At 48.0% G+C, this 23864-nt stretch overlaps 1 protein-coding gene across 1 annotated transcript in view; it reads left to right on the top strand.

Annotated features, from left to right (window-relative positions):
- Window positions 1-16802, top strand: part of LOC144505448 (arylsulfatase I-like) — a 29215-nt gene extending 12413 nt beyond the window's left edge. Inside the window, exon 2 of the mRNA XM_078231550.1 lies at window positions 15305-16802. Within this exon, the coding sequence (XP_078087676.1) occupies window positions 15305-16700 (1396 nt within the window). The 3' untranslated portion in view covers window positions 16701-16802. The remainder of the gene's footprint in view (window positions 1-15304) is intronic.
- Window positions 16803-23864: the final 7062 nt, after the last annotated feature.

Consider the following 23864-nt stretch of genomic DNA (forward strand, 5'->3'; position numbering starts at 1 on the left):
CCCATTGGCTGGAAACAAGTTAAAAGAAAAATAACTGTTAGTTTCAGGAGACTGAAACTTCACTAAATCTAAGAGGAACGCCTCAATTTCCACTACCATCCAACAATAGATAGAAAATCAATATTTATAACAAACTGATGCATTCTCATGTCATAGGGCCCGATTTTACCAAAATTTCGGGCGCAAAATCGTGGTGAAGTTGGGCGTCGGGCCTAAAACGTGGTCCAGACCCGACCCAAGGCCAATCGTGCCTCTACCAACAGCCGATCCGGGCGCCGATCCGGCGCGCGCCCGAATCGGCCAGCGGGCTGATTTAAATGCATTTGCATGCATTTAAATCGGCATAATGAAGCCCACGCCCAACTTACCCAAGGATTCCCACTTTACGAGGCTCCGATCCGATCGGCGCCCGCGCATTTACCGTGTCGCTGAATTCAAGTCCGATAGGGCTTCAACTCAGCAACTGAACCGCCGAATCGCCCCCCGACTACCCTTCGCAGACCGCCCCCGTGAACCACCCCGGCAGCCGCCCCCCCCCCCCCCCCCCCCCCCACCACCCCCAGGGAAGAGACGTCACATCCCTCCCCCCCCCCCAGGGAAAAGACACCACATCCGCCACCCCCCCCCCCCCCACCCACCTACCCTCCCCCCCGCCTCCCCCCCCTCAGGGAAGAGACATCACATCCCCCCCCCGCCCCCCACCAAGGAAAGTCAGAGGCAGCGCAGACAGCAGTGCTGTCGGGGCTGCCTTTGACTCTCGCGCTCGGCCGCGCTGAGTGCTGTCGGCTCCGGGCTGCGCATGCCCAGTTCGGTGCTCCGACAGATGCAAATGCGCTAGGCCCCGCCCACTGGACCCACGCCGAAAAAAGGGGTATGGGGGCGCTGGAGCGCAGCTGCCGGGCGCGGGTCTGATTTACGACCGCACCCGGCACTTAGAGCCGATTTGGTAAAATCGGCCCCATAGAATCCCTACAGTGCAGAAGGAGGCCATTCAGCCCATCGAGTCTGCACCGACTCTCCGAATAGCACCTTTCCCGCACATTTACCATAGCCAATCCACCTAACCTACACGTCTTTGGAATGTGGGAGGAAACCAGAGCACCCGGAGGAAACCCACACAGGCATGTGGAGAACGTGCAGACTCCATACAGTCACCCGAGGCCGGAATCGAATCCGGGTCCCTGGCGCTGTGAGGCAGCAGTGCTAACCACTGTGCCACCGTGCCGCCCAGAAACACAGAAAGCTGAAAGAAAAACAAACCAGAGAAAATACTGAAAGATAAGAGGGAAAAAAAAGAAAAAGAAAGATTCTCCCCCGCCATGGCTCAGTGCGATGCATTACTCTGTACGGTGCAGAGAGACTATAACCGAGAGAGTCCCATTACCCATTACCATGCACCATGGCCTTGCATTCATTCAACATAGAAACATAGAAAAACTACAGCACAAACAGGCCCTTCGGCCCACAAGTTGTGCCGAACACATCCCTACCTTCTAGACCTACCTATAACCCCCCATCCTATTATGCTCCATGTACTCATCCAGGAGTCTCTTAAAAGACCCTATTGAGTTCGCCTCCACCACCACCGACGGCAGCCGATTCCACTCGCCCACCACCCTCTGTGTGAAAAACTTACCCCTAACATCTCCCCTGTACCTACCCCCCAGCCCCCAACATTTGTCACTTAATCTCTCTCGCCCTCCACCCTATCTCAAACCTTTCCTTTTTATTCTTCTTCCCACCCTCCCCACTTTCACTTGCTCCAAACCTGTTGGCCGGAACTTTCCGGCTGTTCCTGCCGGCGGGATACTCTGGATCTCCTGTTTAAAAACAAGGGGTCTCCCATTTCAGATGGGGATCAGGAGAAATGGTTCCTCTCAGAGGGACGTTCCTTTAGAATTCTCTTCCCCGGAGAGTGGTAGAGACTGGGACAATGAATAATTTTAAGGCAGGGGATAGATAGATTCTTGACTAACAGGGGAATCAAAGGTTACTGGAGGTCGGCGGAATGTGGGATTGAGAGAATCAGAGCAGCCATGATCGTATTGAATGGGGGAGCAGGCTCGAGGGCCGAATGGCCTCCTCCTGCGCCGGGTTGGTATGTGACATTTATTTAATTGTATTTGTGCTTTTGATAAGAGCCATTTCAGTACAGTGGCAAGGGCAGGTACCTGATTGGAGGGATTCAAAGATGGGAAGGTTTATGAAGCTGGAGGATTGTCAGGAAGGAGTAAGTTCCAGAGATAGGGAATGGGTGAATTCCCTATCACTAAAATGCAACTAACCGGGGTTACCATTGACCAGAAACCCAACTGGACTCACCACATAAACACAGTGGCTACAAGAGCAGGTCAGAGGCTAGGAATACTGCGGTGAGTAATCCACCTCCTGACTCCCCAAAGCCTGTCCACCATCTACAAGGCACAAGTCAGGAGTGCGATGGAATACTCCCCACTTGCCTGGATGGGTGCAGTTCCAACAACACTCAAGAAGCTCAACACCATCCAGGACAAAGCAGCCCCGCCTGATTGGCACCACATCCACAAACATTCATTTCCTCCATCACCGACGCTCAGTAGCAACAGTGTGTACTATCTACAAGATGCACTGCAGCAATTCACCAAAGATCCTTCGACAGCACCTTCCAAACCCATGACCACTTCCATCTAGAAGGACAAGGGCAGCAGATTCATGGGAACACCACTATCTGCAAGTTCCCCTCCAAGCCACTCACCATCCTGACTTGGAAATATATCACCGGTCCCTCGCAGTCGCTGGGTCAAAATCCTGGAATTCCCTCCCTAACGGCATTGTGGGTCAACCCACATCACGCGGACTGCAGCGATTCAATCAGGCAGCTCACCACCACCTTCTCAAGGGGCAACTAGGGATGGGCAATAAATGCTGGCCAGCCAGCGACACCCATGTCCCACGGGATGAATAAAAGAAAAAAATCTTTGGGAGAATTCAGCAGGAGGATGGGAATTTTATAATTGAGGCCTGGCTGGCGTAGGAATGAAAGCCAATGAGCACAGGGAGTGATCGGAATATAGGAATTGTAACTCGGGACACGGAGAGTTGAATCTTGGATGAGCTCAGGTTTTTGGAAGGTTGAAAGTGGGAGACTTGCCAAGAGAGCTGTGGAATCGTTGGAACGCAGCACAGTCTGAGATCTGAATCTTTAGGTTTTCCTGGCGAGTTTAGTGCTGCAGCAGCATTGGACTAACCTACTGACCTAATTCAAAACCTCACCCTCTGTTTATTGACTGGTTTACATTTCTAAAGAGCTGTTTACACATTGTAAGGCGAGTTACATTCATAAATTAAAACCTGATTAGACGTTGACCCTCCAGTGGCGAACAGAATGGGTCGCAGCTTCTTTTCAAAATACCTTCCCTCATCTCTGTGAACTCATCAAAGTAACATTTCCCAAGAGCAGCAAGTTGTCTGATTCATTGGCAGCGCTCTTCCCTCTGAGCAACCTGGCCCATAGCTCACAGATTCAAAGATCATTTCAACTAATGAAGCTACCCAGCAAAAGGGCCAAAGAGACTGATTAAGAAGGGGAAAAAGGGGAGTATGAAAGTAAGCTCACAGGGAACATAAAAACCGACTGTAAAAGTTTCTATAGATATGTAAAGAGAAAAAGATTTACAAAAGTGAATGTAGGCCCCTTACAGTCAGAAACGGGAGAATTCATAACGGGGAATAAAGAAATGGCTGAGGAATTACATTTGTACTTTACTTCAGTCTTCACAAAGGAAGACATGAATAATGTACGAGAAGTGTTGAAAGGAACCTGTTTTAATGAGGAGCTGAAGGAAATCAGCATTAGTAGAGAAATGGTTTTGGGGAAATTGCTGGGATTAAAGGTGGATGAATCTCCAGGTCCTGATAATCTTCATCCCAGAATACTTAAGGAAGTGGCCCTTGGAATAATAGGTCCACTGGTGGTTATTTTCCAAAATCCTTTGGAATCTGGCATAGTTCCTACAGATTGGAGGGTCGCTAATGTAAGCCCGTTATTCAAAAAAGGAGGTAGAGAAAAAACAGGGAACTATAGACCAGTGAGCCTAACGTCGGTACTGGGGAAGTTGCTGGAGTCCATTATCAAGGATTACATAACTTGGCATTTGGAAGGCAGTGGAATAATCAGACAAAGTCAGCATGGAGTTACAAGAGGGAAATCATGCTTGATGAATCTATTGGAACCTTTTGAGGATGTAACTAGTAAAATTGACTGAGGAGAACCAGTGGATGTGGTTTATTTAGACTTTCAGAAAGCTTCTGACAAAGTCTCACATAACAGACTACTATGTAAAGTTAAAGCACATGGGATTGCAGGTAATGTCTTGAGATGGATAGAAAGCTGGTTAGCAGATAGGAAGCAAAGAATTGGCATAAATGGGTCTTTTGCTGATTGGCAGTCAGTGACTAATGGGATTCCACAGGAATCCGTGCTAGGACCCCAACTGTTCACATTATATACTAATGATTTGGAAGAGGGAACTGAATGTAATATCTCCAAATTTGCAGATGATACAAAGTTGGGTGGGATGGTGAGCTGTGAGGAGGATGCAGAGATTCTTCAGCGTGATTTGGACAGGCTGAGTGTGTGGGCGTGTGCATGGCAGATGCAGTATGATGTGGATAAATGTGAGGTTATCCATTTTGGTAGCAATAATAGGAAGACAGATTATTACTTGAATGGGTATAAATTGAGAGAGGTGGATACTCAACAAAACCTTGGCACCCTCGTGCATCAGTTGCTGAAAGTAAGCACGCAGGTGCAGCAGGCAGTGAAGAAGGCAAATGGTATGTTGGCCTTCATAGCGAGAGGATTTGAGTATCAGAATCGGGATGTTTTGCTGCAATTGTATAGGGCGTTGGTGAGGCTACACCTGGCGTATTGTGTGCAGTTTTGGTGTCCTTATCTGAGGAAGGATGTCCTTGCTATAGAGGGAGTACAGCGAAGGTTTACCAGGGTGATTTTTGGGATGGCAGGTCTGTCATATGAGGACAAAGTCAGTTAGGATTATATTCACTGGAGTTTAGAAGAGTGACAGGAGGGTCTCATAGAAACTTATAAAATTCTAACAGGGTTAGACAGGGTAGATTCAGACAGAATGTTCCCAATGGTGGGGGAGTCCAGGACTAGGGGTCATAGTTTGAGGCTAAGGGGTAAACCGTTTAGAACTGAGGTGAGGAGAAATCTGTTTCTATAGGCTATTGAGTTGGATGATCAGCTATGATCTGAAGGAATGGCGGAGCAGGCTCGAAGGGCCGAATGGCCTCCTCCTGCTCCTATCTTCTATGTTTCTATGTTTAAATGCTTTTGCTACCAAATAAACCTGTTGGACTTTAACCTGGTGTTGTTAAACTTCTTACTAAATTTCTTCACCCAGAGGGTGGTGAATGTGTGGAGTTCACTACAAAGGGAAGTAGTTGAGGCTAAAACTTAATCTAATTTCAAGAAGAAATTAAATATAGCTCTTGGGGCTAAAGAGACCAAGGGATACAGGGGGAAGGGAAGAGAAGGGGGAATCAGAATATTGAATTTGATGATCAGCCATGATCAAGATGAATGGCGGAACAGGCTTGAAGGGCCGAATGGTCTCCTCCTGCTTCTAGTTTCTATGTGTCTATGAAAGCAGGAGACAGTAACCCCCTGCCTCCCACCTCCTGCACCCCGCAGGGCTGACAGTAGCAGAGACGCAGACGCAGAGAAGGGGCATCAGTTCAAAAGCCAGTGAGCAACAAATGGTTTCATGGCTGTCGGATCCAGGGAGGATTTGTGAATTAATGAGGCAATCATTTCATTTCAGTTTTAGATTCACCTGCTTTTTAAAAAATTAATTCACGGGATGTGGGTGTCATTGGCTGTGCCAGTATTTATTGCCACCCGTAATTGCCCTTCAGAAGGTGGCGGTGAGCTGCCTTCTTGAACCGCTGCAGTCGCAGAGGTGTCGGTACACCCACAGTGCTGTTAGGGAGGGAGTTCCAGGATTTTGACCCAGTGACAGTGAAGGAACAGTAATATATTTCCAAGTCAGGATGTTGAGTGACTTGGAGGGAAATCTCCGGGTAGTGGTGTTCCCAGGAATCCACCACCCTTGTCCTTCTAGATGTTGGTGGTTGTGGGTTTGGAAGGTGCTGCCTAAGGAGCCTTGGTGAGTTCCTGCAGTGCATCTTGTAGATGGTACACACAACTGCCACTGTTTGTCGCTCATGGTTGGAGTGGATGTTTGTGGATGTGGTGCCAATCAAGTGGGGCTGCTTTGCCCTGGATGGCGTCAAGCTTCTTGAGTGTTGTTGGAGCTGCACCCATCAGGCAAGTGGGGGGAGTATTCCATCACACTCCTGACTTGTGCCGTGTAGATGGTGGACAGACTTTGGGGAGTCAGGAGGTGAGTTACTCACTGCAGGATTCCTAGCCTTTGACCTGCTCTTTTAGCTCCAGTATTTATATGAGGTCCAGTTTAGTTTCTGGTCAATGGTGAACCCCCACAGGATGATGATAGCGGAGGATTTAGCAATGGTAGCGCCATTGAATGACAATTGGTTAGATCCCCTCCTGTTGGAGATGGTCATTGCCTGGCACCTGTGTGGTGCGGATGTCACTTGTCACCCCCATCGTTTCCACCCCTGTGAACACAATCACTGTGGCTGAGGTACAGCCCCTGATGTAAGGGTACAACTCCCAAGTACTGGGGTGTCACGCCTCGTGTTGGATTTGGTCCCAGGTGCTGAGGTGCCATTCGAGTTCCAGATGGAGGGAAAAGGCCTCAGATGTTGGAGTGGAAACCGGTGTTTTGGGCAACATCACCCTGTGGCAGAGAGCTCTCCCAGATGTTTGGGAACAGTTCCAGGTGTTTGGGAGCAGTCACCTCCTCTTGCTCAACTGGTCATCTTGCGCAACGTAGACGGTGAACGTGATCTGCTTGAACTGCCCTGTTCGGCACCGATCTTGTCCACCGCGTCCATACCTGGGGCCACATGCAGCCCACCTGGGTTCTGAGTGCGGCCCCCACAAGACATTTTGTTGACCGTTTCCCAGGCGCAGAGTTGTCACATTCCACTGATTTCTGTCCATGTAGTTTTTTTCCAACCGGAATGACTGAAGTAATTCGCACATAAAGCAAGTGTGAGTGAAGTGAGGTGCGTGCTGATTGCTCACAACATTGACTGTGAGAGCCGTGCGCTCTCTCTGTGTCCAAAGTGTCAATATTTCTTCTGTTTTTACCATTTGACGTTGATACAGTTCTTTTAATAAATAAATGATTTTCAGAATTCATCATTAAATATTCAGAATATATTAAATGTATTTAATCTTATTCATGGGGTCATGATTAGTGAACAAGCACGGTAGCACAGTGGTTAGCACTGCTGCTTCACAGCACCAGGGACCCGGGTTCAATTCTGGCCTCGGGTCACTGTCTGTGTGGAGTTTGCACATTCTCCTCGTGTCTATGTGGGTTTCCTCCGGGTGCTCCAGTTTCCTCCCGCACTCCAAAGATGTGTGGGTTAGGTTGATTGGCCATGTTAAATTGCCCCTTAGTGTCAGGGGGACGAGCGGGGTAAATGTGTGGGGTTAGGGGATAGGGCCTTGTTGGGATTGTGGTCGGTGCAGACTCGATGGGCCCAATGGCCTCCTCCTGTAAGGAATCTATGATTTAAATCTTGCAGCCTGCTGAGATGAAGGAGGGTCACTCATGCCAATGATGTGTAGATTGGTTGGATTGACCATGGTAAATATGCAAGGTTACGGGGACAGGGTGAGGGGGGCAAGCCTGGGTAAGATTATCTTTCGGAGAGTGGGTGCAGTCTCGATGGGCTGAATGGCCTCTTTCTGCACTGCAGGGATCCTGTGGTTCTATGTAGCCCGCTCACTAGCCTAGGTTGCCTATCACTGGTCTACACCCATACACATGCGTCTTACAATTGTGCATTTTTCCGAATCCTGGGATTCTGAGCCTGGGAGAGACCCTCATTTTGCCGACCTCTAACTCACAGATCATAGAATCCCTACTGTGCAGAAGGAGGCCATTCGGCCCATCAAGTCTGCACCGACCACAATCTCACCCAGGCCCTATTCCCGGACCGGACCCCACATATTTACTCTGCTAATCCTCCTTACACTGTGGGTTAATTTAGCATGGCCAATCAACCTAACCTGCACACCTTTGGACTGTGAGAGGAAACCGGAGCACCTGGAGGAAACCCACGCAGACACGGGGAGAATGTGCAGACTCCACACAGAGAGTGACCCGAGGCCGGAATTGAACCCGGGTCTCTGGTGCTGTGAGGCAGCAGTGCTAACCACTGTGCCACTGTGCTACCTTCCGGCCACCCAGCTTGAGAGAGTTTAACTGCGACAAAGACAAAGGACTGAACCTTTGGGATCGCTGTGCTCTGAGTGATCATTTGTTCCACATCAGAGAGATCATCGACCCTCTGGATCATCGAAAGATCCTTTATATTATAATAATCCTCTTCATTCTAATGACTAAATGAAGATTTGAGCTCCAAGCATCGCAACATTTGAAAAAGCCATGATGTGGAGTGGCCGGCGTTGGACTGACGTGGGCACAGTAAGTAGTTTCACAACGCTAGGTTAAAGTCCAACAGGTTTATCTGGTAGCACGAGCTTTCGGAGCGCTGCCCCTTCATCAGGTGAGTGAAGAGTCATGTTCACAAACAGGGCATATAAAGACACAAACTCAGTTACAAGATAATGGTTGGAATACGAGTATTAACAGATAATCAAGTCTTAAAGGTACAGACAATGTGAGTGGAGAGAGCGTTAAGCACAGGTTAAAGAGGTGTGAATTGTCTCCAGACAGGACAGTTAGTGAGATTTTTCAAGCCCAGGCAAGTCGTGGGGGTTACAGATAGTGTGACATGAACCCAAGATCCCGGTTGAGGCCGTCCTCATGTGTGCAGAACTTGGCTATCAGTTTCTGCTCAGCGATTCTGCGTTGTCGTGTGTCGTGAAGGCCGCCTTGGAGAATGCCCGAAGATCAGAGGCCGAATGCCCATGACTGCTGAAGTGTTCCCCATACTGGAAGGGAACACTCCTGCCTGGTGATTGTCGAGCGATCGATACGCGCCAAATTTAATTTGCAGTTAAAATTCTACGATCCATTGCGTTAATTTAGAAAATGCCACTTCAGAAGCCTGTAAAAAAACCCACCTCTCCACATCCACTCCCGATCGAATTAATCGCCGGGTGAGTCTGTAATTGGACCTGTTTGTGAGACACTCTGGAAATTAAGCTTCTTTTTTAGATGGAAGAACACTTAATGGTTAGCTTTTCAAAATTTATTTTAAATTTACCGAAACGGACTATTGCACCAGTGTAACTATTAAATGTTTCTGTATGTATTTTAAAGTTATTTTCAGTTATTTGAAATTGAGCTGCTCCTAATTGTGGACCAGACGGCGAGTAATGTGGTTACATTTGTGCTGTGCACATTTCCAAGCTGTGTCAATAAAGCTGCCCCAATAAAGTTTATTCATTAGTGTCACAAGTAGGCTTACATTAACACTGCAATGAAGTCACTGTGAAAATCCCCAAGTTGTCACACTACAGCACCTGTTCAGGTACACTGAGGGAGAATTTAACATGACCAATTCACCTAACCGGCATGTCTTTTGGACTGTGGGAGAAAACCGGATCACCCGGAGGAAACCCATGCAGACACGGGGAGAACTTGCAGACTCCGCACAGACAGTGACCCAAGCTGGGAATCGAGCCCGGGTCCCTGGCATTGTGAGGCAGCAGTCTAACCACTGTGCCACCATGCCACCCGCTCTCTCTAAATATAACTCTCTTCAAATATATCACTAAAAATTTATTAAAGCAAAATTAAAATTAGTTCTTATGTTCTTATACGCCTCTAGTCTAAAGTTGTCTCTTCCTGTTCAGATGCATAATCTAAATATCTAAGTAAAGAAATGACTATTTTGGTAGAATAATGTGCGTGAACATCCCTGCTTTTTTTTTTCCAATGTCGCCGTTTGATTAAAATAAAACTTCAGTAACATTCTCCGTTTGCCTCAGGACTTGAAAATCTCCCAACATCTTGTCCAAATGAAATAGTTGAGGGGGAACCAGTAAGGGAATCTGCTGAAGTCAAGTGAGTTTTTGATCAGAGCAAAACATTCGGAGCATCCACTGTCAAAGATTTCAAATTTAATTCTTCAGGAACTGTTTATCTTCCAATCTGAGTTGGTGAGCCAAAAGCAACAGGAGTTTGTTATCCTGGTTTGCCCTCACAGTGCAAACCTTGCACCATTGAAGCCCCTTGTTGGTTTGAGAAAGGAATTTTCTTTTCCATTTATCGCCAGGATGTGGGCATCACTAACAAGACAAGCATTTATTGCCCATTTCCAATTCCTCCTGAGAGAGTGGCGGTGAACTATCTTCCTGACGGAGCGGTTTGGATTGTTTTCTCTCGAGCAGAGAAGGCCGAGGGGGGACGGGGGGGGACATGATTGAGGTGTATAAGATTATGAGGGGTATGGCCAGGGCGAGTAGGGAGCAGCTGTTCCCCTTGGTTGAGGGGGTCATTCACGAGGGGGCAGAGTGTGAGGGACAGGAGATTCAGAGAGGATTTGAGGAAAAACTTTTCCACTCAGAGGGTGGTGGGAATCTGGAATGCACTGCCTGGGAGGGTTTGATTTTTGATTTCATTTATTATTGTGACATGTATTGACATACAGTGAAAAGTATTGTTTCTTGCGCGCTATACAGACAAATATACCGTTCATAGAGAAGGAAAGGAGGGAGTGCAGAATGTAGTGTTACAGTCATAGCTAGGGTGTAGAGATCAACTTAATGCGAGGTAGGTCCAGTCAAAAGTCTGATGGCAGCAGGGAAGAAGCTGTTCTTGAGTCGGTTGGTACGTGATCTCAGACCTTTATATCTTTTTCCCAACGAAAGAAGGTGGAAAAGAGAATGTCCGGGGTGCGTGGGGATCCTTGATTATGCTGGCTGCTTTTCCGAGGCAGCGGGAAGTGTGGACAGAGTCAATGGATGGGAGGCTGGTTTGCGTGATGGACTGGGCTTTATTCACCACCTTTTGTAGTTCCTTGCGGTCTTGGGTAGAGCGGGAGCCATACCAAGCTGTGATACAACCGGAAAGAATGCTTTCTATGGTGCACCTGTAGACGTTGGTGAGAGTTGTAGCCGACATGCCAAATTTCCCTAGCCTCCTGAGATAGTAGAGGCGTTGGTGGACTTTCTTAACTATAACATCGGCATGGAGGGACCAGGATAGGCAGCTGGTGATCTGGACACCTAAAAACTTGAAGGTTTTGACCATTTCTACTTCGTCCCCATTGATGTAGACAGGGGCATGTTCTCCTCTACGTTGCCTGAAGTCGATGACAACCTACAAGTGCAGGAAAATGGGATTAGCGTGCTTTTAGTGGTAGTTATTTTCGGTGCAGGTTTGATGGGCCGAAGGGCATTTTTTGCACTGTATGCCTCTATGATTTGCTACAGGCCATTTCAGAGGGCAGTTAAGAGTCAACCACATTGTGGCTGTGGAGTCTATGGGCCCAGAGCAGTTAAGGGCATATTAGTGAACCAGATGGGGTTTTATGATGACCATGGCTGACATTAGCTTTGTTTGTTTAATTTGTGGAATTTAAATAGCCCAGCTGCATTGTGGAATTATTGGGGCGGCATGGTGGCACAGTGATTGGCACTGCTGCCTCACAGCGCTAGGGGCCCTGGTTTGATTCTGGCCTTGGGTCACTGTCTATGCGGAGTCTGCATGTTCTCCTCGTGTCTGCGTGGGTTTCCTCCGGGTGCTTCGGTTTCCTCCCACAGTCCAAAGATGTGCAGGTTAGGTGGATTGGCCGTGCTAATTTACCCCTCAGTGTTCAAAGATGTGCAGGTGCGGGGGACTGACGGGGTAAATACATGGGGTTACGGGAATAGGGCCTGGTTGGGATGCTCTATCAGAGAATTGATGGGCTGAATGGCCTCCTTTTGCACTGTCAGGATTCTATGATTCTATTATTTTCAGTCCTTGATAGATATTTAAGAGTTATCACTGTCTAATCAATCAGTGCAAACTGCAATCAACAAAAAATGCTGGAAAATCTCATCCAGACTCAAAACATTGGCTCTATTCTCTCTCCGCAGGTGCTGTCAGACCTGCTGAGATTTTCCAGCATTTTCTGCTTTTGTTTCAGATTCCAGCATCCGCAGTATTTTGCTTTTATCAACTGTAATCAATATGGTGGAATGTTAAGTTTAATCAGGGTTTAAGATGGAATATAACCCACCAGCTGTACAACAAAAACATGCCACCATGATCATTAGAAACTTGTCCAGATTGGGCAGGATGGCTGGCAAACAGAAATGGCTCCTTCTTTCATTTTCCACTTCCCTTCCCGGTGCCCCAAGTCTTCTCGACTTCTCGAATCCCTTGGGAATGTTTGACCGGAGCCTTCCTTCAGAATTCTCCTCAACCGCCTGACTGCTCTCTGCTCTTCCAGGGTGATGTGGAGATGCCGGCGTTGGACTGGGGTGGGCACAGTAAAAAGTCTCTCAACACATCACTCAACTGATGAAGGAGCAGCGCTCCGAAAGCTCGTGATACCGAATAAAACTGTTGGACTTTAACCTGGTGTTGTGAGACTTCTTACTGTGCTCTTCCAGAGTCTCTTAGCTTAGAATAAAAGCAAAACACTGCAGATGCTGGAAACCTGCAAGTGAAAACAGAAAATGCTGGAAAATCTCAGCAGGACTGGCAGCATCTGTGGAGAGAGAATAGAGCCAACATTTCGAGTTGAATACAACTCTACAGAAGCTGTATCTATTTCAGCCTGATTCTCTATACATAATTCAGCAAAGAGAATTCATTCCCCTCAATTTCCTTCATATTGCAAACTATACCAAGAAGCCTCTTGCAGCCCGCAATTAGTTTGAGAAAATAATCTTTTTTTCCCTACACCTGGAATATTGTGTGCAGCTTTGGCCTCCTTATCTGAGGAAGGATGTTCTTGCTATAGAGGGAGTGCAGTGAAGTTTTCCCAGACTGATTCCTGGGATGGCGGGACTGATGTATGAGGAGAGATTGAGTTGGTTAGGATTGTATTCACTGGAGTTTAGACGAATGAGGAGGGAGCTCATAGAAACCTATAAAATTCTAACAGGACTAGACAGGGTCGATGCAGCGAGGATGTTCCCGATGGTGGGGGAGTCCAGAACCAGGAGTCACAGTCTAAGGATATGGGTAGACCATTTAGTCATGATGTGGAGATGCCGGCGTTGGACTGGGGTAAACACAGTAAGAAGTTTAACAACACCAGGTTAAAGTCTAACAGGTTTATTTGGTAGCAAAAGCCACGAGCTTTCGGAACAGGCTGTCCCTTCGTCAGGTGGGTGGGAGTTCCCACTCACTCCCACCCACCTGACAAAGGGACAGCCTGTTCCGAAAGCTCGTGGCTTTTGCTACCAAATAAACCTGTTAGACTTTAACCTGGTGTTGTTAGACTTCTTACTAGACCATTTAGGACTGAGGTGAGAAGAAATTTCTTCACCCAGAAAGTGGTAAACCTGTGGAATTCACTACCACAGAAAGCAGTTGAGGTTAAAACATTATATGTTTTCAATAAGAGGTTAGATTTAGCTCTTGGGGTTAAAGGGATCAAAGGATATGGGGGTAAAGTGGGAACTGGTTACTGAACTGGATGATTAGCCGTGATCATAATGAATGGTGGAACAGGCTCGAAGGGCCGAATGGCCTCCTCCTGCTCCTATTTTCTATGTTTCTATGAAAGGATGTGGACATCACCAGTAAGACCGGTAGTTATTAATGTCTGACATGCAGAATAGAATGATCTGCTGATAGGGTGAGATGAAATGGGAGAGGGGGAAGTGGGGCCGAATGGCCCGTCTCTTGTCTGAGTGTTTAAGGTGGTGAATGGGGTGCCGATGAGTTGATCTTGGGTGGAATCAAGATGTACAAAATGCAAATGCTGGAGTTGCGGATAGCGGTGAAGATTGTCAGAGAATACAGCAGGATGTAGATAGGCTGGAGAATTGGGCGGAAAAATGGCAGATGGAATTTAATCTGGACAAATGCAAAGTGATATATTTTGGTCGATCCAATTCAGGTGGGAGCTATAAAATAAATGGTAGAACAATCGGGAGCATAGACACACAGAGAGATCTAGGAGTACAGGTCCACAGAGTGGCAGCACAGGCGGAAAAGGTGGTGAAGACAGCATATGGCACGCTTGCCTTCATCGGACGGGGCATCAAGTATAAGAATTGGCAAATTATGCTACAGTTGTATAAAATGTTGGCCAGGCCACATTTGGAATCCTGTGTCCAATTCTGGTCACCACATTACCAGAACAATGCGATGGCTTTGGAGGGAGTGCAGAAAAGGTTACCAGGATGTTGCCGGGTATGGAGGGTATTAGCTATGAGGAGAGTTTGAATAAACTGGGATTGTTCTCCCTGGAAAGACGGAGGCTGAGGGGCAACCTGATAGAAGTTTATAAAATTATGAGAGGTATAGATAGGGTGAACAGTTGGAAGATTTTTCCCAGGGCGGAAATGACAATTACAAGGGGGCACAAGCTCAAGGTAAGGGGGGAAAAGGTTCAGTAGAGATGTGTGGGGGAAGTTTTTTACACAGAGGGTGGTGGGGGCCTGGAATGCACTGCCAAGTGAGGGGGTTGAGGCAGATACGTTAGCGACATTTAAGACTTATCTGGATAGACACATGAGCAGGGGGGGAATAGAGGGATACAGGCGATCTAGATAGGACAACATGATCGGTGCAGGCTTGGCGGGCCGAAGGGCCTGTTCCTGTGCTGTACTGTTCTTTGCCTCCACAACAACTCTTAACACAGAGAGCATTTCCTGTGACAGAAATGTTGACAGGCAGACGGCAGCGATTTGGGACAATTGACGTAAGAACCAGAGGCAACAGGAAGAAGGATTTGTTTTTACAAAGAGTGGTTAGGATTTGGAATACATTGCCTGGCAAGATGGTGGAAGCAAACTCAATCGTAGCCGTTAGCAGGGAATTTGATCAATTCCTCGATGTGCAGGGTTTGGGGAAAGAGCAGGGGAGTGGGACTGGCTGAACAGCTGTTTGAAACAGCTGGCACAAATACGATGGGCTGAATGGCCTCTTGCTTCACAAGGATGTTGTACCATTCTGTAATTGCCAAGTGATGTGTTGTCTGCTCTCTGTTATGATAAGGCATTGTACGAAACCATTCCTTTATCCTCAGTTCAGTGATGGATTATTTTTTGGCTCTTCCGCAGGTACCAGATACATACGGGTCTCCAGCACTCCATCATTCGTCCAAGGCAACCCAACTGCTTGCCGCTTGATCAGGTGACCCTGCCGCAGAAGCTGCAGGAAGCTGGCTACTCCACCCACATGATTGGGAAATGGCACCTGGGCTTCTATAAGAAGGAGTGCTTGCCCACCAGGAGGGGCTTCGACACGTTCTTTGGCACGCTGACTGGCAGCACGGACTACTACACCTACGACAACTGTGACGGCCCGGGGGTCTGTGGCTTTGACCTTCATGACGGAGAGAACGTGGCGTGGGAGTACACTGGGAAATATTCCACATCCCTCTACGCCCAGAAGGTGACTAAGATCCTGGCCTCGCACAGCCCCAAGGAGCCTCTGTTCATCTACGTGGCTTTCCAGGCCGTGCACACTCCCCTGCAGTCGCCGAAGGAATACATCTATCAGTACAGGTCCTTCGGAAACGTGGCTCGGAGGAAGTACGCAGCCATGGTCACCTGTATGGACGAAGCCATCAAGAACATTACCCTGGCCCTCAAGAAATACGGCTACTACGACAACAGCATCCTCATCTTCTCGACTGATAATGGAGGGCAGCCTTTCTGGGGGGGCAGCAACTGGCCTCTCCGAGGCCGCAAGGGCACCTATTGGGAAGGTGGCATCAGAGGCATTGGGTTCGTCCACAGCCCTTTGATCAAGAAGAAACGACGGGTGAGCAAATCACTCGTGCACATCACCGACTGGTACCCCACCCTGGTGTCACTGGCACGGGGCAACATCACGGTGAGCCCCCCGCTCGATGGCTACAATCTGTGGTCCACCATCAGCGAAGGCAAGAAGTCCCCCCGGACCGAGATCCTACACAACATTGACCCATTGCACAGCCACGCCAAGTTCGGCTCCTGGGAGGAAGGGTACAGCCTCTGGAACACTGCCATCCAGGCTGCCATCCGGGTGGGCAATTGGAAACTACTGACCGGGGACCCAGGGTACAGCGACTGGATCCCGCTGCAGACATTGCCCACGCTGCCCGGGAGCTGGTGGAACCTGGAGAGGCAGAGGGCGGGCCACCGGAGATCGGTGTGGCTCTTCAACATCACGGCGGACCCTTATGAGCGCGAGGAGATCTCCGGCAAGCACCCCCGGGTGGTCAAGCGGCTGCTGTCCCGGCTAGCCTATTACGACAGCACCGCCATTCCGGTGAGGTATCCGGCTGAGGACCCCCGAGCTAACCCGGAACTCAACGGGGGGGCCTGGGGGCCCTGGGCTAGCGAGGACGACGAGGAGCAACGGGAGAAGAGCACGGTGAAACACAAGAGCAGGAAAAAGCCTTGCAAGATCTGCAAGCTGAAATCGTTCTTTAAGAAACTGAACACAAGAATAATGTCCAACAGGATATAGAGAAAGCTCACTGACTCAACTCAGACTCACCAATTGTGTATACGTGTAAGATAGACATTTAAGTAAAGGGTTGAGTTTCTCATGACTCACTTCAGTTGCTGACCATTCGGCCCCCTCTGGGGTATATATTTCCCTTCCTCTGTTGAATCTGCACTCTCCGAATCTGTCTCTTCCCCACTGCTCTCCCCCCCACCCCCCCCCCCCCCCCCCCCCCCCCGAGGCTAGTAACAAGCCAAAATGCATTGATCTATCGGGATTAGTCACATTGTCGAGTTTGTGCTACCTGGAGTACAGAAGGTGGACGATCTAGTGGGGGGCGTTTAAAATGCATGAAGGACCTGACAGCGTGGATAGAGAGAAACGTGTACCCTCTGGTGGGTGGAATACAGAACAAGGAGACACGCGCCGGAATTCTACCGCCCCGCCCCCAACAGAATCGGAGCGGGAGAGGGGTGGACAACAGGAACCTCCGTTGACCTCGGGCGGGGTTTTCCGATCTCGCTCAAGCGAGGCCATAAAATCCCGCCCTTAACCTTCATATTACAGCTCGACTGTTGAAGGGTGATGTCAGGAAGCACGGCTTCACACACAGGGCAGAGGAAACCCGAAACTTTCACCCCCCTCCCCCGCTCCAAAAAAAAACTATTGAGGCTGGAGGGGTGTCAATTGGGAATTTCAAAGCTGAGATTTATGTTGGGACAGGAGGATTAAGGGTTTGGAACAAAGGCAGGTCAATGGAGTTAAGATAGAGATGGGCCATGATCAAACTGAATGGTGGGACAGACTGGAAGGGCTGAATGGCCTCCTCCAATTCTTCTGGTCCTCTTTGTCAGGCAATTTTTCTTCTCTCTTTGCCTTCCTTGAATCATTCGAAGGGAACCAGGTGGCGCCCTGAGTTAAGTCGCGATTTTTACTCTCGGAACAGGTCCAAGTGCTGAAGGTCCCTCCTGTCTCCCGGTTGATCTGATAAACCAAGCGTATCAATATATGGAAAGAAAAGAGAAAATGCTGGAATAACTCAGCAGTTTAGGCAGTGTCTGCGGAGAGAGAAACAGAGGTAACGGGCCTAGATTTTCTTCCCTCAGTTAGGTACGCAGAGTTGCAGGATTTCCTGTGGGTGGCACGGTGGCACAGTGGTTAGCACTGCTGCCTCACAGCGCCAGGGAACCAGGTTCAATTCCCGCCTTGGGTCACTGTCTGTGTGGAGTTTGCACGTTCTCCCCGTGTCTGCATGGGTTTCCCTCCGGGTGCTCCGGTTTCCTCCCACAGTCCAAAGATGTGCGGGTTAGGTGGATTGGCCATGCTAAATTGACCCTTAGTATCAGGGGGACCAGCTAGGGTAAATGCATGGGGTTGTGGGGAAAAGGGCTGAGTGGGATTGTGGTTGGTGCAGATTTGATGGGCCGAATGATCTCCTTCTGCACTGTGGGATTCTATGATTCCTGGTTCTATAAAGAACTAAGAAAATTACAGCACAGGGAACAGGCCCTTCAGCCCTCCAAGCCCTTGCCCATCATGATGCCCTAACAAAAAACCTTCTGCCCTTACTCGGTCTGTGTCCCTCTATTCCCTCCCTATTCATGCACCCATCCAGATGCCTCTTAAATGTTGCTAGTGTGTCTGCTTCCACCACCTCCTCTGGCAGCACGGTCCAGGCACCCACCACTCTCTGTGTGAAAAACTCCCCCCGCACATCTCCCTTAAACTTTCCCCCCCCTTACTTTGAACCTGTGCCCCCTGCAAACCCGACTTTTAAAAATGGATTTTCAGTCAGGGAGGTTGGTCGGTGGGGTGGGTGACAGTGGCCTTAAATGAGAGTGGGGGCAGATGACCCTGGAAGAAGTGTGGAGACTGCCAGGTACAGAGGAGCTCTGGGTGGAAGGCCTGCCTCAGTGCATCAACACATGTTTCAATAAATAAATAAAAAGATTAAAACAAAAAACAGCCATCACCCTTTAACCCATGACCTCTACTCAGCTTCATGGCCCTAATACCCCCATTCCAACTTGGTGCTAACTCATACCAACTATGCATTCCACCCACCGCCTGCGGCCCTTCCCAGCTGACCAAGTATGCTTTGATACTCCCTTCATAGCTGGGCAGTTCTTTGACAGTTCCTTGACAGCTGGACAGTCCATGACAGCTGGACACCTCCAGTGTGTTTGTGTTCAAATCAAATTAAATTTTAAATATCCCAAAGAATGCCTTGCCTCTCCCACAGGGGGACATTCCTTTCCAAAAGTTGTCCTGGGGCTCTATCCAGAAGGGTCCCCTGCCTATCCAAGTGAATTACATATGAATATATAAATTAGGAGCACGAGGAAGCCGCTCACCCCCTCAAGCCTGCTCCGCCATCCAATAAAATCATGGCTGATCTGATTCTGGCCGTAACTCCACATTCCGCCTGACCTGGTAACCTTTGACCCCCTTGTTAATCAAGAATCTATCTACCTCTGCCTTAAAGATATTAATTGACTCTGCCCCCACCACTCTTTGGAGTTGAGATTCATGACCCCCAAGAGGAAAAACTTCTCATCTCTGTCATAAGTGGGAGATCCCTTATTTTTAAAGCGTGCCCCCTAGTTCCAGTCTCTCCCACTAGGGGAAACATACTTTCAGCATCCACCCTGTCAAGGCCTCTCAGGACCTTGTATGTTTCAATAAGTTCACCTCTTAATCTTCTAAACACTAATGGGTACAATCCAGGATTATTTCCTCGGAAGGTAACAGCCATCCCAGGTGTCAGTCAAGTGAACCTTTTCTGAGTTGCTTCTGATACATTTCTATCCTTTCATAAATAAGGAGACCAAAACGGTACACAGCTCTCTCGATATGGTCTCACCAACATGCTGTACAACTATACAAAAACAACCCAACTTTTATATTCCATTCCCCTTACAACAAACGATTGCACTCCATTCATCTTCCTAATTATTCGCTGTACCTGCATACTAACTTTTCCTGATTAATGCACCAATGCAGCCAGATCCCTCTGTACCTCAGATTTCTGTAATCTCCCTCCATTTAAATAATACGCTGCTTTCCTATTCTTCCTGCCAAAGTGGTCAAGTTCACATTTCCCCACGTTATACCCCATCTGCCACACTCGCTCGCTCCTCGTACGGGGCTGGGATTTTCCAGTGCCACTGAGAGTGAGTGGAGTTTTGGCCAGAATGCCAAATTTTCCATTCTCACTTGCAACAGGTCCTGCCGCGGTTGAGACTGGAGGATCCCGCCTCTGATGTCCTCTTCGCAACTCACTTTTCTACTTACTTTAGCGACCGTATGTTCGGTCCCTTCCTCCTGGTCATTGATATAAATTGTAAATAGCTGAGACCCCAGCACAGATCTCTGTGGCACTCCACTTATTACATCTTACCAACCCGAAGAGATCCCTTTATTCCACCTCTATGTTTTTTGTATCCTTTATCCATGCTAATATGTTACCCCTGATACTATGAATTCTAAGTAACCTTCGATGTGGCACCTTATCAAATGCCTTTTGAACATCCAAGTACATCACATCTACAGGTCCCACATTGCTTGTTACTTTCTCAAAGAACTCCAATAATTTAGTAAACATTTTCCCCTTTGGATAAGACTACATTGACTCTGTCTGATTGCAGTGGATATCCCGCTATAACCTCCTCAATAATAAACTACAGTGGTTTTCTTTTTCCACCCCCGATTCCCAGTTATTTCTGGGATGTTATTTGTTCCACTATATTGAAAATTGATGCAAAATATCTCCTCAGCTTATCCACCATTTCCTTGTTCTTCATTATTAATTCTCCATTCTCACTCTCTCCAGAGGAACAATTTGACTTATTCTTTTCCTTTTTAAATACCTCTTGAAACTCCCACTATCTGTTTTAATAATTTTCGCCACCTTTCTCTCAGACTCTAATTCCCTCTCCTTATTAATCTTTTAGTCATTCTCTGCTGTTCTTTACATTCTGTCCAATTTTCTGACCTGCCCATCTTTGCAGAATGATATACCTTTTCCTTCAATTTGAAACTATTCTTGTCTTCTTTAGTTGGCCATGGATGGTGCATCCTTCCCTGAGAGTCTTTCTTTCTCCCTGGAATGTATCTTTTCTGAGTGTTCTGAAATATCTCCTTAAATGTTGGATGAGCACTTGGCACACCATAACATTCAAGGCGAAGGGCCAAGTGCTGGCAAGTGGGATTAGGTGGGCAGGTCAGGGCATTTAATGCGTCGCTGCAGACTCGATGGGCTGAAGGGCCTCTTCTGCACTGTAGTATTCTGTAATTGTCATTGCTCTTATTCTTACGTTGCTCTTTTACCTCATCTTCTCTACTTAATTTGACCTCTTGCCCCCACTATTTCATTTAAAGCCCTCTTTACCTCTCCGGTTATATTATCCGCCACAACACTCGCCTCAGCACGGTTCAGATGAGGTCCATCCCAACAGAACAGCTCCCACTTTCCTCAGTACTGGTGCCTGTACCCAATGAGTCGGAACCCATTTCTCCCACACCACCATTTGAGCCCCACATTTAGCTCTTTAATCTGATTTACCCTATGCCAATTTGCTCGCGGCTTAGGGAGTAATATAGAGATTATTACCATTTGAGATTCTGCATTATAATTTAGCTCCTGGTTATTTGTACTCCCTCAGGAGAACATCTCACCTAGTTTTATCAATGTCATTGGTACTTGTATAGAATCATAGAATCCCTACAATGCTGAAGGAGGCTATTCGGTCCATCGGGTCTGCACTGACTACAATCCCATCCAGGCCCTACTCCCCCTAACCCCACGTATTTACCCTGCTCATTCCCCTGTCATTATGGGGCAATTTACCATGGCCAATAAGGCTAACCCGCATATCTTAGGACTTTGAGTTGACCAAGACCACCGGATTCCTCTGCCTCCCCCTGAAAGTTTCTCTCCAGCCCATGTCTCAAACCCTGACATGCAGCAGGCAATTCAACCGTCTGGACTCTCACTCTTGGCTGCAGAAAACTGTGCCTCGCCCCCTGACTATATGGTTCCCAACTATCTCTACATTCCAATTTGCATCGCCCCAGTTGAATGGCCTCCTGTACCATGATGCCACAGTCAGTTCGCCCATCCACCCTGAGACCACCAATATCCCAGCAGTCACTGAGACAATGGTAAAGGCCGAGACTCCTCCACTTGTACCTTCTTGACCCCCATACCTGCCTCACTCGAGATCACACTCTCCTGTCCCTGACCAGTGACCAATCAGAAAACCCTATCCTAAGGGGTGTGACTGCCTCCTGGTACAAAGTGTCCAGGTAACCTTACCCATCCTGGATTCATTGCAGTATCTGCACCTTGGGCTCCTCAAGCCGCAGACACTTTCTGTAAACCTATTTTCTCTGAATCACTCCAGTGCCCCACACTCTGCAGCTGCAACACAACACTGGCCTTACCATTCTTATTATGTGTTAATTCATTTTAATTAATTTATAAATTAATAAGCACCGCTATCCCAATAACCTTTGCTATTGCTACTGAACCTTACGACAACTAATAAAACTTTACCATTACTAACAAAATACACAAGTTTTAGAATCATAGAATCCGACAGTGCAGAAGGAAGCCATTCGGCCCATCGAGTCTGCACCAACCACAATCCCATCCAGGTCCTATCCCCATAACCTATTTACCCTGCTAGTCCCCCTAACACGAAGGGTCAATTTAACATGGCCAATCAACCTAACCTGCACACCTTTGGACTTGTGAAGATAAACAAGGAAAATATTCACTTGCCTGTTTTCCTGCTTTGATTTCAATCAGAATGCCGCTACTCTGGAGCTACAGAGCGGACTGGATCGGTGCTGCTGACTGCCTCCACCTCCTCTTTCCGCTTGCTTCTCCAGGTACCTCCTGGCCCTCTTTTCCCCAAGACTTCAATCCCTAAAAAATGGATTTCCACCATCTGCCGTGGTGGGGTTTGAACCCATGTCCCCAGAGCATTTGTCTTGGTCCCTGGATCACGGGTCCAAGTGACATTACCACTATGCCACAAATTTCACCCACTCAACCCAAAAAGAAAGGCAGAAGATAGCCTTTCTGTTTTTATTCCAGCTGTCCAGCATTGATATCATTCCCCATTTTGTTTATCAGTGACTTGTCTTCCGGAAGATTCCATGTCAGGATGCCTCCATTAACTGCAGAATGTAGAATCTTCATTTCTTGAAGTGGCACGGTGGCACAGTGGGTTAGCACTGATGCCTCACAGCACCAGGGACACGGATTCGATTCCCGGCTTGGGTCACTCTCTGTGTGGAGTTGGCACATTCTCCCCATGTCCACATGGGTTTTCTCCGGGTGCTCCGATTTCCCTCCACAGTCCAAAAATGTATGGCTAAGGTGAATTAACCCGAACAGGCACCGGAGTGTGGCGACTAGGGAAATTTCACAGTAACTTCATTGCAGTGTTAATGTAAGCCTTACTTGTCACACTAATAAATAAACTTTACTTTACTTTTTCACTTCCTCCTGGGTACTGCCATCCCCGTCAGTTCCGAGTTCAATGTCCCAATCATGACCCTGTTCACCACATTGTAATTGCACTGACGTAGGCTGTACAATGCTTGAGAATACTCTATATCTAACTCCGTGCTGTACCTGTCCTGGGAGTGTTTGATGGGGACAGTGTAGAGGGAGCTTTACTCTGTATCTAACCCCGTGCTGTACCTGTCCTGGGAGTGTTTGATGGGGACAGAGCAGAGGGAGCTTTACTCTGTATCCAACCCCATGCTGTACATGTCCTGCGGGTGTTTGATGGAGGACAATATAGAGGGAGCTTTACTTTGTATCTACCCCGTGCTGTACCTGTCCTGGGAGTGTTTGATGGGGATAGTGTGTGGAGCTTTACTTTGCATCTAACCCCATGCTGAACCTGTCCTGGGAGTGTTGGATGGGGACAGTGTAGAGGGAGCTTTACTCTGTATCCAGTCTGAAAGATGTGCTGACTAGGTGCATTGGTCATGCTAAATTCTCCCTCAGTGTACCCGAACAGGTGCCGGGGAGTGGCGACTAGGGGATTTTCACAGTAACTTCATTGCAATGTTAATGTAAGCCTACTTCTGACTAGTAAATGAACTTTACTTTAACCCTGTGCTGTACCTGTCCTGGGAGTGTTTGATGGGGGACAGTGTAGAGGG

The sequence above is a fragment of the Mustelus asterias genome, chromosome 16 (genome assembly GCF_964213995.1).
Source record: "Mustelus asterias chromosome 16, sMusAst1.hap1.1, whole genome shotgun sequence".
Classification (NCBI taxonomy): domain Eukaryota; kingdom Metazoa; phylum Chordata; class Chondrichthyes; order Carcharhiniformes; family Triakidae; genus Mustelus; species Mustelus asterias.